This window comes from Rhipicephalus sanguineus, chromosome 6 (genome assembly GCF_013339695.2).
Source record: "Rhipicephalus sanguineus isolate Rsan-2018 chromosome 6, BIME_Rsan_1.4, whole genome shotgun sequence".
NCBI classification, from domain to species: domain Eukaryota; kingdom Metazoa; phylum Arthropoda; class Arachnida; order Ixodida; family Ixodidae; genus Rhipicephalus; species Rhipicephalus sanguineus.
This window is the reverse complement of record NC_051181.1, coordinates 113,031,564-113,046,832: the sequence shown is the minus strand read 5'-3', so window position 1 is coordinate 113,046,832 and position 15,269 is coordinate 113,031,564. Positions and strand designations below refer to the sequence as shown.

The following is a 15,269-nucleotide window of genomic DNA, read 5'->3' as shown; positions in this document are numbered from 1 at the left end:
AATCTGCCTCGTAGACGTCAATATATAAGAACATCTGAAATTTTGGATGCTAAAAAGCTTCGGTGTCCGATTTTTTGGACATCCTGCCCAAATTTCAGGTCCAAAACAGCATTAATTGAGCCCCCAACTCTGCCACATCTTTCATCTCCATATTGGAATTAGCGTTTTCTTGAGTTAATACATTTGCGACCGTGGCGGAGCTTGAAAGACAGCTTTGCCGCAATACGGGGGTGTGATGAGGTGAAGCATATTGAAAATCTAGGAACCACTTCCAAACGGACGTTGACTGTCTCTTGGCTAAGTTCGACCGTAACGGACCTTGAAAGGCAGCTTTGCCGCGATACGGGGGTGTGAGGAGGTGAAGCATATTGAAAATCTAGGGACCACTTCCAATCAGACGTTGACTGTCTCTTGGCTAAGTTCGACCGTAACGGAGCTTGAAAGGCAGCTTTACCGCAATACGAGAGTGTAATGAGGTGAAGCATATTGAAAATCTGAAGGGGTCACTTTCAACCGGACGTTGACTGCATTTGTCTTTGGGAAGTTCGAATAGTTCGAATAGTAAAATTTCAGTGCGAATCGAATCGAATAGCAAACACTATTCGAAAAATATTCGAAATTTCGAATATTCGCACACCCCTAGTAGGAAGTATAAACCGGAAGTGAATTTTAAGAGACCATAAGGTGGGAACAAGTGAGAGTGGAAGCGTATAACCTTTACTTCTTTCACATTTCTTTGTTTAGTTCTTTTGCTCTTCTTGCTGTATATGTGGGTTATAAATCACACGTCATACCCTTTACAGGGTGCACTTAAGTGGAGGCAGCCTATGAAGACAGTATCTTTAAAGGTTAAAAAAAGAAAGGGGTGCTGTGATGTCACTCGCTTCTGCCCCTGTTGAGGTCTTCGCAGGCTATGTGCTTGCAAGCTTAACTAGTTCATCTGCATACGAGGCTTCTGACTTCTCAGTGCATAAAACAAATATGTGCTAGTGATTTCCAATTAAACTTTGGAGGAAGGGCAGGGGTTATCATTTGGGCATCCACCTTGTAAGCCCCCCCTCCCCCCCCTGTCACTCTCTTGTGATGTGTGAGATAATATGAGTTTTTATACAGCATACCAAATGCACTTTAAACCACTTATCTGTGCAGACAGATTGTACCTGCATGATGTCTCATTACCCAATCATAGGTGCTACCCGATTGTACATATAAATTTTATCAAGGGAAACTTGCAACAAAACTATGGCTTATCACATTAACTATTGGAAACAGTACTTAATCTTTTTCCTCTTTTTCAGAGAAAACCTCACCTCCTGGTTTGGGCGAAATTGAAAGGATTTCCCTATTGGCCTGCGAAGGTACATACCACATGTAGCTAGTATTTCGTCTGACCTTGTGTGAGATTATGAATGATACAAAAAATGTCCATTTTTGTTTGGGTATGTTGTGACGGTGGACGTGACTTCCATTTGAAAGTATGTGGATAGCCCTACGTAAGATTTCTTTTCTTGACAGCAGTTATTTACAGTATGAACCAAAAACTCTCATTGGCAAATAAATTCAGAAAGTTCGGCTTCTGTCTTTAACTGAAGTGGCTGTACACTCTAGCTTCATAATGAAGTTGAAAGAGGAGCCTAACTTTTTTATATTTATTATAGTTCTTTACTGCATATATGCCTAATGGGGTGCACAATTCATGTAAAGGAGGTGGCTCTGTGGGTCACAGCATCACTGCACAGCGATTTATGCGAAGAAATTTTATTAAAACACTGATGGATCCTTCCATATGGGCACCACACAGCTTCTGGGCGCCCATTGGGATAGGGCTGCTTTTATAACAGCCGCCATCCATTCCTTTATAAGGTCCTAGGCTATTGCTTTGTGCTTGACTTGTTAATTTTACTACGAGACCAGTAAAATAACAATGTGGTTATAAAGAACTGCTCACAGCATTCAGTACGGCATGCCGACTATGGTGCTGATCGAGGTTGATTCACTGTGTGTATGAGGAGGCCATTAATGCTTCCTACGTCGCACCAGCCTGGCTTGCCATTGGACGCGATGCCTAATTGTACCAGGGCTCACGGAATGGAGCGATGAGAGAAGTGGATACACTAGTCCTTCTCAATGCATCATGCAGAGGTCAGCACCTCTGGCTAGATGCTGCTGGTCAGCAGCAGCCTATAATTGCGCTCATCTCTGTAATGGTGTCGCACTGTGCAGTATGGCATGGCTTCCAAGATCACACGCCCAGACGATACCTAGTTCAGACGAGGCCATACTAACTGCACCAGCAGCTGGCATGCCGTAGGAAGAGAGAGAGATGTACTATGACTGTGGAGGAATTCAGTAAACTACTGCATTAGTCAGTGCCAGTGTTGTTTGTCTACATTTTCCATGTGCAACATGGGTGTTCTGAAGCACCTCGCTGGACAAGTGCCGAACACTGCTTAAAGTAATGTACTTTATGCAAAGCGCAGGAATTCTTCGTGTTTCGGAGGCAAATTTAAGTTTCTTATACATCCATTGACAGGACAGTTTTACGTTGTTAAAACATGGTTTTGAAAACACGTAGCTCTGTCAAAACTTCAGAGGGAAATTCACTTACTTTGTCATGTCCATTATATATTGTCATACACATATCCTGTCTTTTAAAGCACAGAAATTCCAGTTGGTGTCGTTGGTTGTGAGCGAAAAATCGGCGCTGTCTGTGAGTGAAAATTCGAGATAGATGCCAATAAATAAATAATAAAAATGTTCGGTCCAGGTGAGAATTGAACTCAAGCCTTCTGTGTGTCAAGCTGGTGTTCTACCACAGAGCAATGCCAGTGCTTGAAACAGCTTCGTTAGAAAACACAATAAAAATGTCATTTAGGAGGAGGAGTCTCCTTAACGCATGTAATATTGCATGGCAGAATCGTAGAATTGCACTAGGCATCGGAACATATGAACTGCGCGAATGAATGGTTTATAAAGTGTGCAGTTGCACGTGGCCCCTTACGCACACGAAGTGGGTACTTTGCCAATTTGCAAAAGGAAGAATTATGCCGTAGTGGGCACTTAGCAACTGTACATCCAGTAGGCATTCTGGGATAGTTTGAAACGGCCAATGTTACGCGCACAAACGTTCCTTTCCTTGCATCACGGTTGAAGGCGATACGAACGGGCCCCAATTACGCTATCGCGTTCTACTCTTGAAGGTGAAGCTCAAGCGCCCTCCAAGTTTTGTAGGGGTGAGACAGCTGCGCATATTGCACGTTTTTGATACGATTCATTTTTCTTGCGCCAGGCTGCTCCAAAACCATAAAGATAGCAAAAATAGCACCTAACTGCTCTAAAACAGCCCTAAAAGCAAGAATATTTATCCCCATGTCAGCTTCAGTGGGGGAAAAAGGCCGAGTTGACATGGTATTCCAAGCAGCGCCGGGATACCAAGAAAATGAGGCGTTTGCAGAACACGTAGACGTGCCCAAGCGCGTTTCTGTGCACCTTTCTAATGAAGGTTCCTATTGTGCCGCCATAGTCTCTGGGTTCTTGTAAATATGTGTGACCCCCCAAAAATGGGCTGCTGTTTCCGAGCGTGCTCGTTCTACTCGCTTGACTGTGTGTTCTGGCACTACTGTCAGGATCTCTGTTGTGTGTATCGTGTTCCTCTGGTCGCTGCGGTTTTCGTGTCAACGCTTCTGCGGGTGGTCACCTATGCGCTCTACACCCACATTTGCCATGACAGCGCCTCCTCTCTGGACGTGGGAGTGTTCGTACGTTATGCCCCATACTGTGCATGGGTGTGGCATGTGTGAGGCGAGTACCTTGCATCAACGCGGCGAAAACCATCCATCTCACCTTTTTTGTCCCGTTCATTGTGCTTTATTTTAACAACTAGCTTCCGGCATTCGACCCATCTCCGCGATGCTCTAGTGGTTTTACACGAGAAGGCGGCAGTGGACTGATGAGAAGCGCGTTTGTGTCGTCCCCTAATAAAAGCGTGCAGTACGCTTACAACGGCGTTATATGCTTGCAGTACCATACGCACGCGTTTGACGAGATAGTCAGTGTGGCGAGGTTTCTTGGCACCTGCGCCGCACTCTTGAAGGCCGCACGCCCCGCACAAGGTGGCAGCGAATGGCGATGCAGTTCACTTTTGTTGTCGCCTTATAAAAGCGTGCAGTACACTTGATGCTATGTCAGCCGCGCAGCCAAGCAGATAGCTGAAGGTGCTTGTTGTGATGTTCTCCTGACAAAGAGTAACACTGACCTACAGGAAGCTCTGGGGAAGCTTGAAAAGCTAAATAAGCACACATACAAAAATCCAGAGCAGTAACCTGCTAAATCATATCACTGATCTTAGGCAAAGGCCTACTGCTATGTAACAATGGCCCTTTTCCGGGTCCAAACAGCACCTCCAGTGGAGATCGCCGAAATTGAAACTGGTGGCCCTTGGCCTCCAAAGTTGTCTGCGTGCACCGGTAGACAATCTCGGGATCCCACATTTGCGCCTTTTTTGGGGGGAAACATTTACAAGTTTGTGACACTAGATGTCGCTTGGTCGGCATCTGTCGTATTTTGGCCACCAAAAATCGCGGTGCATGCCTCGTCAACACCAGCGCACATGTGCAGACTACGTACCCGGAAAAGGCCCATTCTTGTGCAGTCACATTTTTTTTTAGAAGTGTGATGCTTCTTTTTTTTTTTCAAATGTTTATGAAGTGAACTTAGTTTCCAGAACCTTTTTTCTATTGTTTCTTATGTTGTTTGTTACTCGGGCTAGATAGGTTGCATGGTATGTATAAAGGTAGTGTAGTTCACACCTAGTGATAATCTGTTAAAAAAAAAACTTTTTTTCTAAAGGCTGTTTTCATGCTATGTGTATTCTAAGCCGATTAAAATATATGTACTTGTCCCCCCAAGTTGCTACAAATTTGTTTTTTCAAGCTCCTAAGATGACATATTAAATTCCGCTAACTGCTACAAATCAAGGTTCTTCTTCTCCAAGATCGAAATTTTGCTGCTCCGAAAACTGCTCCCTATTCAATTTCAGCCGTCTCATCCCTGGTTTTGTTATAACCAGGTTCAAGTGCATTCTTCTAGGTGCCAATAGTTCTTCTAACATTGCCCCATGGTAATCATTCTTGGAAATAGATTGTCGGTCTATTCATTTCAGGCAATGCGCCTCCAAGATGGCAATGTGGATGCCAGGTTTTTCGGTGCCCATGATAGGTGAGTGCTCACTCTTGGATGCCTGCTAGATTTGTGTAAGAATACCGATAGAACCAAGACTGCTTTTACATCCAATATACAGGCTGTTTCACGTAACAACTACCTAAGATTCAAAAAAAGGTGGGAACCGCAACTGAACAAAACTAACGCCATATGGTTTGATGTTGCATGGCACTCATAAAAGTGTTTTTTATATTACACTTAATTTATCAGTTAATGTAGCTTATGCAAAATTCCTAATATTCACTTTAGGCCAAGTGTGTAGAGGGCATCCCAAAACGACTGATCCTCTTTTTTATGACAACGTATGTGTTGTGTGACGATTTTTTTCTAGTGTGTAAAGAATGCCCGCAAAATGAAATAAAGCCATGTGGCTGTGCTCATGCACTACCATATTGCAGTGCTCTCTACCGTGCTTTGAGCGAAACAACCGTGTGCGATCAGGGGCGATGGCACTTCTTTGCATTGTGCCACCGTTAAAAATGCTGACACGCCGTAACGCCAATGCCTAGAGCCACGACGCTCATTTCGCCACAGTCCATGCACATGGCTCTTTCTGTATGGTTTGGATTAATGTTGGAAAGTTGGCTAGTCTAGCAGACAACGGCAGAAGAAAGGACACGACGTGAACGTCGTACCATCACAGCAACACAGTGCCCATATCATTATGTCCTTCTCTTCACCTTTGTATGCTAGCGTTGCTGAATTTTTAACTCGAGAATTTTGCACATTCCGGCAGGTTTAAGACTGAACGTGGAGCTATGCATAGGCCTCTGTCTACGCATGCATCATAGAAGACACTTTTGCAACTTGCAGGGCTTGGGTCCCCATGGCCCAGTGCTTTCTGCTCTCCAAGGAGTCCCCGACGGACATCAAGAATCGCAAGAAGGGCCTCCACAATGCCGTTGAGGAGCTGGAAATCTACGTCCGGAAGTACCGCGAGAAGTTTGGCGAGTATCGCTACAGCGCGCTCCGGACGCCACTGACAGCTGAAGATTTTCAGTGCTCTCAGGCATCGCCCCCGCCAATGAAACAGCAGCAGCAGCAGGAGGATCAACAGAAGGAGGCATGTACTCTCCATTCCTCTTGTGTGTAATGTGCTTGTTGCGACGGTGTTATGGAGAAGCTTACGCGCATTGCCTGAAGCTGGGGGGGATGCATTTTACTGCTGGCCCTTCTAAACTGTAGTGTGCACGTATGTCACAGGAGTACGGCCACTAGCGTGGGTTCGGACTTAGCAAGCCACAGGGCCGCGTTTGCCGTCGCATCGTGTGAACTAGCGCGCCGCTGCACGCATACGTTCGAGCGCAAACAAAGGCGCCGAGCGCAGCACGGCAAGTACACAGTACTGCTCTCGAGATCTACAACACTTTATTGCCTGCGGCAACACCACAAACGCCATACAACATCCGCTCCCAAAGGCGGTGGGAGAAGCAAAACAAGCTTCACCACTCCACGGGCGAAAGTACAACACACAGGGTGCCGCTAGCGCATCTCCGTGGGCAAAGGGCTCACGGCGACACGCCGCTGAGGGAAAAAAACGGTCCCTCACGACTATGCTGCATACTCTCATGATTGGCGACCACAGGGCCCGATCGCTCGAGTGAGGGCAAATTCCGCTCGCGTTGGCTTCGATAGGTACGGTTTCAGTGTAGTGTGACCACGCACGAATGCACCGCACTGCTCGTCGGCCTAGCGTTCGGAAAGGGCAACGTAAGGTAAGCGCTCGCCGCTGGCGCAAGGCACCGTTAGCGAACTTCGTCTGAGTGAGCCCAAAAAGAGGAGCCGACGGACGGGAGAGAAAACACGTACTTACCCTACGAGGTCCAGAGAGAGTCTGACCCCACCCACCGCGCGAAACGTCTCGTGAGACTCGAGTGCAGCGCCACTGTCGAGGTCCGGCGCCGGGGAAAGGGAGGTTAAAGTCACACCCCCGCTCACCCAGCGCCGTAAGACTGCGGAGGAGGGGAGCATCATATGATCAGACGTGAAGATGGCAGAAATAGGCGAAAACTCCACGCAATGGCGACGGGCAAGCCTCAATCCCCACAAAACTTAGCTATCATGGCTGACCTCTTGATAAACTAATTTGTATGCAATTTGGCCCACACACGTACTTGCACGCATGCAAACATCCACACACACACAATCACTCAAAAGACTCGCAGGCACTCCCATGGCCATAGTTGCATGCGTTGTGTGTGTGTGTGTGTGTGTGTGTGTGTGTGTGTGTGTGTGTGTGTGTGCGTGTGTGCGTGCGTGCGTGTGTGTGTGTGTGTGTGTGTGTGTGTGTGTGTGTGTGTGTGTGTGTGTGTGTGTGTTTACGTGCACACCAAACTGTGCTTTTATTCTTTTACCAAGGCGAGCTACCGAATAGCCCAACACCAGGTTCTTTTAGATGCAAGCCTTCACTATAAACAAGGGTCTTGTGTAAATTACCGTATTTTCTCACATATAACCCACACCCCCACGTTTAATTAAGCACACTTTTTTGTTTTTTGGTGTGGGTTATAAGCGAGAAAATATGGCATAACGTGAGACAAGTTTCACTACAGTTCGCATAGACCCCCTATGCTAACTGTTTTAAACTGCATGTAATGAAAACATGGAGTACTATTATCTCTTATATCTTCGTAACCACACTAGCTACACACTTTTGGTATTAATTGCATCATCAATCATGTACTTGTGTAGCATGCAAGGGCTCCGCTGTCATGTCATACATGGCACAATCTGAGCTAAACCTAGCCTATTGCTTTGTTTTTAGAGAAGCATTGCTCAACAGCACATTTGTTTTCTGAGCAAGAATTTTTGTGTGCGCGAGTGTGTGCATGCTTGAAACACCTCTCACCATATGCTGATCTGTGAAAATCTTAAGCCTACAAAAGGGAATACACATGCACTCACGCAGCTTGAATTAGAAAAGGGGGAGGCGGTAGCTTTACAATCTTTGTTGCTAGAACTTTTCTTCGTAGTTTTAGTGTGCCTTGGTGTGTCGTCACTTTGTTGATTGGAATACAGTGATGGCCCTGTTGACATTTGGTGTTGTTTTTTTTATTGTCATTCCAGAAGGAGAGTGAAACATCAAGCAAGTCTCCGAAAATGGCAGAGGACAGTGAGCTTAGTTCAGGTGAGGACATCATTTGTGTAGTAGTGCCCATTCTGAGCACTGTGTGTTGAAGACTCCTGCAATTTGATAGTGTGTCATTTCATGATGTTAAAACTGCTGTACCTGGCTTTGTGCATTCTTGTGTTTTGTGTCATATTGTTTCTGACAGCCCTTCAAAGCAATGTGTGGTGCTATTGCTGGAAAGTGTAACATTCATTGGAAAACATATTGGCAAAAGTCGCAGGGCAACTTGAGCAAGTCATAAAGAGGCAGATGGCCACTGAAGGATATGACTCAAGTAGTACAGCTCAGACCACTTATAACGTAACCGCTTACAGTGCAGTACCGGCTATAATGCGGTTTTTTCAGACTCCCGTTTACTCTCCCATAGAACTCCATGTATACGCATACCGCTTATTGTGCAGACCCCCGAGATGAAAGACCGGTTATAATGCGGCTGCCGGAACATTCTCAGAGATGCGAGGGTGTGAGCGTGCTTCTCAGCGGAGATGCGCCGGCGGGGGAGAGAGCGGCGACGGCATTACAAAGGAGGAGGGGACGCGGAACAAACGAACAAGGAGCGGGGGGAGAAAAAAAAAGGATGGCTGTGGGGGACAGCAGTCTGGCGCAGGTGCGTGGTGTGAGGAGGGGGAGCGGTTGCGCGGCCGACGGAGAAGCTTTTGCCCCTTTCGGCCGCTTGACATGCGCGCTTCGTCGTTGCTTCGTCGTAGAGCGCAGATATTGCGCGTGCAACCTCGATTCCCCCGCAAGTAACAATGCTTTGAGACGCGATTGAGCTTTCGCCTTTGCCACCAACAGGCGGACTTACAAGCTTGAGAGACTTTTTCAGGATAGTTGCCGCGGCTGTTCTCCCGATCGCGAACCGAAACTTCGTTTCACGCGTGATGCCCTCGGTTTAGCTCGCGAGTGCGATCTCTTCTACTCCCGATCTCCGTGTTGCCTAGGGCAAGCTTCTCTCGGTGGCATGCCAAGTTGCAACGCGCACGCTAGGCCTAACGAGCGCTAGCTGCCATGTCGGCGGCCGCGGACTACAGAAGTTGCGGTTTGGTGCCGAGTCAATGAAACATTTTGCAATTGTTGCATTTAGAAGGGGTGACTTACATCTTTTACGAAAACGCGGGCGTGCGTGTGAAACACTCGAGTGGTGGTTTGTGGTCGCCACCGTTTTCGACATCGCGGACGCACAGTGTGTTACCGCGGCGACTTCCCGTGACGGCGCATTTTTTCCGCGTTCGTTATGTCGGCACCGCAGGTCCGCGGACGCTAACAGTTCAACATTTTCAAATGTAAGCAGATGCAAACTTACGCCCCAGTCGCATGCCGCGATAGTCGGAATCGTGCGCCTGCCTGTTGGTCATGTTTTGTACACGTGCAACCTTTCAAAAATGTTGTTTTGGTTATAGTGCGGTACCGCTTATAGTGCGGATATTCGCGACTCCGGCGACTTACGTTATAAGCGGTCTATGCTGTAGCAGACCTGTCATTGAGCTGCATTCCTGCTTTTGCATTGCGCACCTTTGGGGAGGCTCTGCTTGAGTGAAGATTTCATTCCCTCCCCATTTCACGGGGCAAGATTGGGGCCCACGGGGCCCAAACCACTTTTTGTTTTGGTCTCAAGATTGGCTCAGACCAGTGTGACACTTTACCTGGATGGGCTGGCCACATACAGAACCCGTCTTAAGACTGACACTTGTGAGCAGATTGTTCATCCCACTGGCACGAATGTTTACTAAAACTGGCGCTCGCTGAAACATTGCCAGTGTTGATAACGAAAACATTGCAAGACATTGGCTGACTTCATGTTATGCGCACTTTTTTTCTTGCCCTTCAGCCTCTGCTGCAGCATGCAGTAGATGCACATTAATATGGCTGATACTAATCCTGTGAAAAAGGTTCATTTTATCTGAAAGCCGTTCCATCAAAAATCATGTTAGCCACGTGTCATATGATGCCGCTTTGATCATTTTAGTTGTGAGATGACTCGCGTGCTTGAGCATTTCACAAAGTTTTGAAACAGGATTATGAGGTTACGTAACTATGTAAAACGTAGTAGCTTCAGGAAAATGTAAGACTACCTCTCCTTTCAGCTCCATCATTGGATCCGCTTGAGAAGGACGCGCAGAGCGACACGAGCAGCTCGTTGAAGGACAAGTCCACTGCTGGTTCGACGAGGGACTCGCTGAGTGGCACGCCAAACTCGTCAAAGTACAAGTCCATGACCAGTTCGGCGAGTTCAACTCCCACGAGAGCGGATTTCAAGAAGGAGATCGAGCTCATCACGCCGCTGCCAACATGCAAGAAGGAGGCGTCTCTGTTGAAAGAAGAGAAGGGGGCACTACCGCCGCTTCCTGATGGTGCGCCACAGGGGATCTTCGAGGTCAGTTCCGAGCTGCCTGGAGAACTGCAAATGAAAGTCTCCAAAGAGGACATGGAAGACATTCCGAAGAAGCTCAATCGCAAATTCGAAATCTTGAACAGTGCAGTGAAGAAGATCGAGCGCTCCATCAGCACCGACGGCAGTGTTTCTACGCCGGTGAGTGTGTGGCGCCGATCGTTGTGGTTGTTGCGTGGTCGAGTCAAAGGCAAAAGGTCTCAGCAGCCGTCACTGATGACTCCTGTCGAGACCATGCTTATACGAACGCCAGTCCTATTGAATACAAGTTAATTAGGCCTAAAGAATGCCATCTGAGCCATCTGACCATTTCATGGACAGGTGACTGTGTTCTCTCTTGTGTTCCACTTTGGCTGGCTTTAATTTTGTTATTGCTGAATCAGCTGCCCAGGTGACATCGTCAAAAAAAAAGTTTCGCTTTCAGGCCCTCTTCTTGAAGAGAACATTTAGTATTAGTTCTTATGACTTAGATTTACAAGAATACAAGTCTGCTTCTCCACAACAATACAGTAATCCCTCGTTAACTCGAAGCCGTAAAATCCAGGGAAAATTTCGAGATAAGCGGTATTTCGAGTTAAGCAAAACGCCGAAAATGTTTGCCCAGGTCACTGTAAAAGAAAAGCCAGTGCTGCCAGGAAAAGCTCCACTGCACGAGACGGCAACCGTAGTAAAGCACAAGAATTCAGAGCGAAAAAAAAAATTTATTACCGAGGACCAAAAAACTGCGTGATGCTCGCCTGTTTCGCGTTCGCGTTCGGTCCCAGAAAGGCGTTCTCCAGTTGCTCAACACATCGCATGAGTTGTTGGTCGCCACCGCTGCATTCGACCTTGTTGCGGAGCAAGCGCAGCACGTTACGTGTTTCTGTCGTCGTAGGCACTTCTCGGGGCTCTTCCTCGTCTGCATGGTCTTCTGCGTCGTTCACGGCCATCTCAACGATATCGGCGTCCGACAGCATTCCGGTAACGGGGACGTCCGCCTCGTAGAGCGCATACTTCTCAAAGGCCATCTCGCCGTCTTCAGTATCGTTCACGCAGCCAGTTGCCTTGCGCACTTCATTGCACAGCTCATCACAGCCGCTGAATTCTGCGCCAATGTCTTCTTCGATCGATTCGGGGGCGCGAGAAAACCCTGCATGTGCGAAGCAGTTAGCAATCGCCAGCGGGCGTAGTTGGCGCCAGGCTTCGGCCATCAGATTGATTGCACCCAGCAGATCGATTTCATACTTTTTCCCATTGTCGTATGACAGCAGAATTCGGTGCAGCAGGCTCTTCCTATAATACTTGCGGGCAATCTCAATGACTCCCTGATCCATTGGCTGGAGAACGGACGTCATGTTCGCCGGCAGGAACTCCAGCCTAACAGCCGCCAAGTTGTCGATTTTTCCGTGACCGGGGCAGTTATCCACAACAAACAACACTTTCCGACCGTCCTTTGCCATCTTCCGGTCAAGCGCACGGACATGCTCTTCGAAAAGCGCCGCCGTCATCCAGGCCGTTTTATTGGCGCGGTATGTCACATCCCTCGGGAGCCGTGCATTTCGGAAACACCTGGGATTAAGCGACTTGCCAATAATGAGGAGGGGCAGCTTTTCATCGCCGGTAGCGTTGGCACCAAAAAGAATGGTTATCCTGTCTTTGCGTTGCTTAGCGCCCGAGCACGCTTCGCCTTTTGGTGTGTATGTGCGGTTAGGCAGCATTTTGTAAAAGAGAGCGGCTTCGTCGAGGTTAAAAATGTCCTTGTCCGCGTACTCCTTTTGCAGCTCGGCGAGGCGTAGGTTGCGCCATGCGTCTGCAGCCTGTTCGTCGACAATGCCGCTTTCGCCGTGGATAGGCTTCGATGACACGTTATTTCGCTTTTTAAACCGCTCGAACCAGCCATTGCTGCAGCTGAAGTCCGCGTGACCCATCTGCAGTGCCAAAGCGTCTGCTTTTTCCATCATCATTTGGGTTGTCACGGGAAGATTGGCTGCTCGAACGTTTTGGAGCCACAACAGAAGTGCTGATTCGACGTCCGGGAATTTGGACGCTCGAACGCGCTTCCGTTTGCTTGAGAAGCTTTGCTCGAAGCCTTCCAAAACCTTTTCTTGGTTCTTGAGCACTGTCGAGAGGGTTGACAAAGGGATGCCGAATTCCTTGGCGATGCACGACTTGCTTCGACCTGCCTTTTCTACTTCCTTGATTAGCTCGACTTTTCTCTCCAACGTCAGAGATTTGCACTGCTTTGGGCGGGACATCGTGGTCGATATTCGGAAGCGTCCGTTGCACACACCACTCACTACTCAGCAAAACTGAACTCAAGATGCGTCGTGCGCAGATCGCGGGGAAAACAAAGAATACCAGCTCGCACATGCAAGGGTTAGGTTGCGTACTGACTGGCCCACGCTTGCACACGCCGCCCACGGCGCATAAGTCGCGCGCAGGTGCGCACATGTGATCACTCCCACGGTTGCTTGACAAGGCTGATAGGAAACGGCTGCGTCCGCGGGAATTTCAAATTCGGCCTTCACGACCGCGTTCGGCACGTATAGTAAGAGCTAAGCGTTCGCATGGAGCCCTCGTTTCCTGTTGGGAGTGGACTTTGCCTTCGGCCCTCCCGGTCAAGATTTCGAGATATCCGCTGTTCCCTCCGGAAAACGTTTCGAGATAAGAGGGGGCAAATACATAGCACCTATGGGAGGTTAATGCACGGCGAAAAAAAGTTTCGACTTAACCGAGATTTCGAGATAAGCGAGTTCGAGTTAACGAGGGTTTACTGTAGTTACGACTCGTGACATTGAAAGTTTAGTTAAAGGGACCTCTCACCAGATTCGGGCATTGCAAACAGTTGAGTGTTGTGCATAGACTGTGTGGTGACGGTCGTGTCTGCTTACTGTTACAACAAAAGCATGCGCATCCTTCGTTTTGATTTTCGCCCTCCCAGTCAGCAGAGATGGTTGTTGTAGCTGCCACTTTTGAAGCATAGTTGCCTGCAGTGCAGAAGTGACCTGCAGCAATGTAAACGACCCTGGCATTCTGTGATTTGCATAGTGTCAAAAGTAAATGTCACATCATATGCACTGCACAGCAAGAAAAGAAAGAAATGGGATAGATGGGTCGGAGATTACCTAAGTCATGAGCTTGTGGCTTCTTTCTGCATGAAAGAAAGCAGTGAAGCAGTGTCACTTGTAGACACTGGTTGAGCTAACGAGAGAAAAAGCACCACTGCTGTTGGAAAGGTACGTCACCTCCTCGCAAAATCACTTTACAAAATTTTGTTTGCTCCTATCTCTTCTAGTACAAAAATGCTGCTTAATAATTGTTGTAGTAAATTGTTCCCTGCATGGGGCTTTTGCACCTCTCGGTATTTTATATGGGAAATTCTCGATCAGGTCTGTTGAGGGCCCTTGTCATTTATTCAAGTACATGTCATAGTTTCCTGTGGTCTACTATGTTTTCAAAGCTCATTGAAGCCAGCTGCTTATTCAGAGAATATTGGTCAGTAATAGTCAAAACTTGCACACACCGGGTATTGGTGCTACTGTACGTGTTTGTTTCCACTGTACGTGTTTATCAGCAGTTTGTTTGTTTGCACATTCTCGGCTCTTAGGATTCGTGCAAATACATTCGTATAGGGGCTGTCTTATATCTCTACCTTATAATCTGGCTGTGGCCACTCTCCCTCACTTTCTCTGCAATTCTGTTCATATTTAGGCTCCGGACCACCATATGCTTTTATGCATTTGTCACTCAAAATCAAGCCTCTTGGTTCCCCCGACTTACCTTGTTCATATCATGATCTCTATAAAAGTATCTTGCCCCTAAATGTTATGAAATTGGTTCGTATGAGAATCTGCTTTAATGGAGGTACAGAAACGAGTCACTGAAATTTTCTGTCCTTTTATCATGTATGTTCAGAAGAAAGAGACCTCACGCTTAAAATTGGTGCTTTTCCTGTCTGTTCCATTCAGCAGTGATGTCATGCCATCGCTAGATTTTTTTTTTGTTTACATAAAGGAATAAAGGAAACAAATGATATTTTTCCAAAAGGTACACTGTAGCACTGACGTAGTGTTGAAGGCGTAAGTTTCAGTTGCCCTACTCTTACGTTTGGCAAAATACAACTTAATTTTGAAAGCATTAAAGCATCATGAGCTTTCCTTTGAGCACACTGGTAACTCTTTAAGAAAGTACTAGGAGACGTGATTTTATGCAACCAAATTTCTTATTCATCTTCACGAGTTGCTTTACAACCTGAAGTGTAGCCTTCCACAGTACTCTTGTCTGGCTCCATTATGTAAGGTTTGGTGAACGAAGCCACAGTAACCTGTTGTTCTCAGTACATCTGGATTTTTTTCAACAAATACTCTAATGAGGTGAGGTTTATTTGCACTGGCAACCGTTAATCCCAAGCAGTAACATATAAGTGAACACGCCACTTTGTAAAACAAAAAGGAACTGAGAGTAGTGGCTACTACTCATCAGTAAGACAATAGGAAATAAGGGCAGAAGTAGTTCAGCTACATTAAAAAAAGTTCACTTGAGCAAACTTGC

The 15,269-nt window shown here is 47.1% G+C and overlaps 1 protein-coding gene across 3 annotated transcripts in view; it reads left to right on the top strand.

Moving 5' to 3' along the window:
• The window catches only part of LOC119396200 (protein kinase C-binding protein 1), a 41,285-nt gene that overhangs the window by 12,843 nt on the left and 13,173 nt on the right, over window positions 1–15,269 (top strand). For all 3 annotated transcript variants that reach the window (XM_049416993.1, XM_037663301.2, XM_049416992.1), the window contains exons 8-12: window positions 1,299–1,358; window positions 5,162–5,217; window positions 6,034–6,283; window positions 8,287–8,347; window positions 10,435–10,880. In XM_049416993.1, coding sequence (XP_049272950.1) covers window positions 1,299–1,358; window positions 5,162–5,217; window positions 6,034–6,283; window positions 8,287–8,347; window positions 10,435–10,880 — 873 coding nt within the window. The remainder of the gene's footprint in view (window positions 1–1,298; window positions 1,359–5,161; window positions 5,218–6,033; window positions 6,284–8,286; window positions 8,348–10,434; window positions 10,881–15,269) is intronic.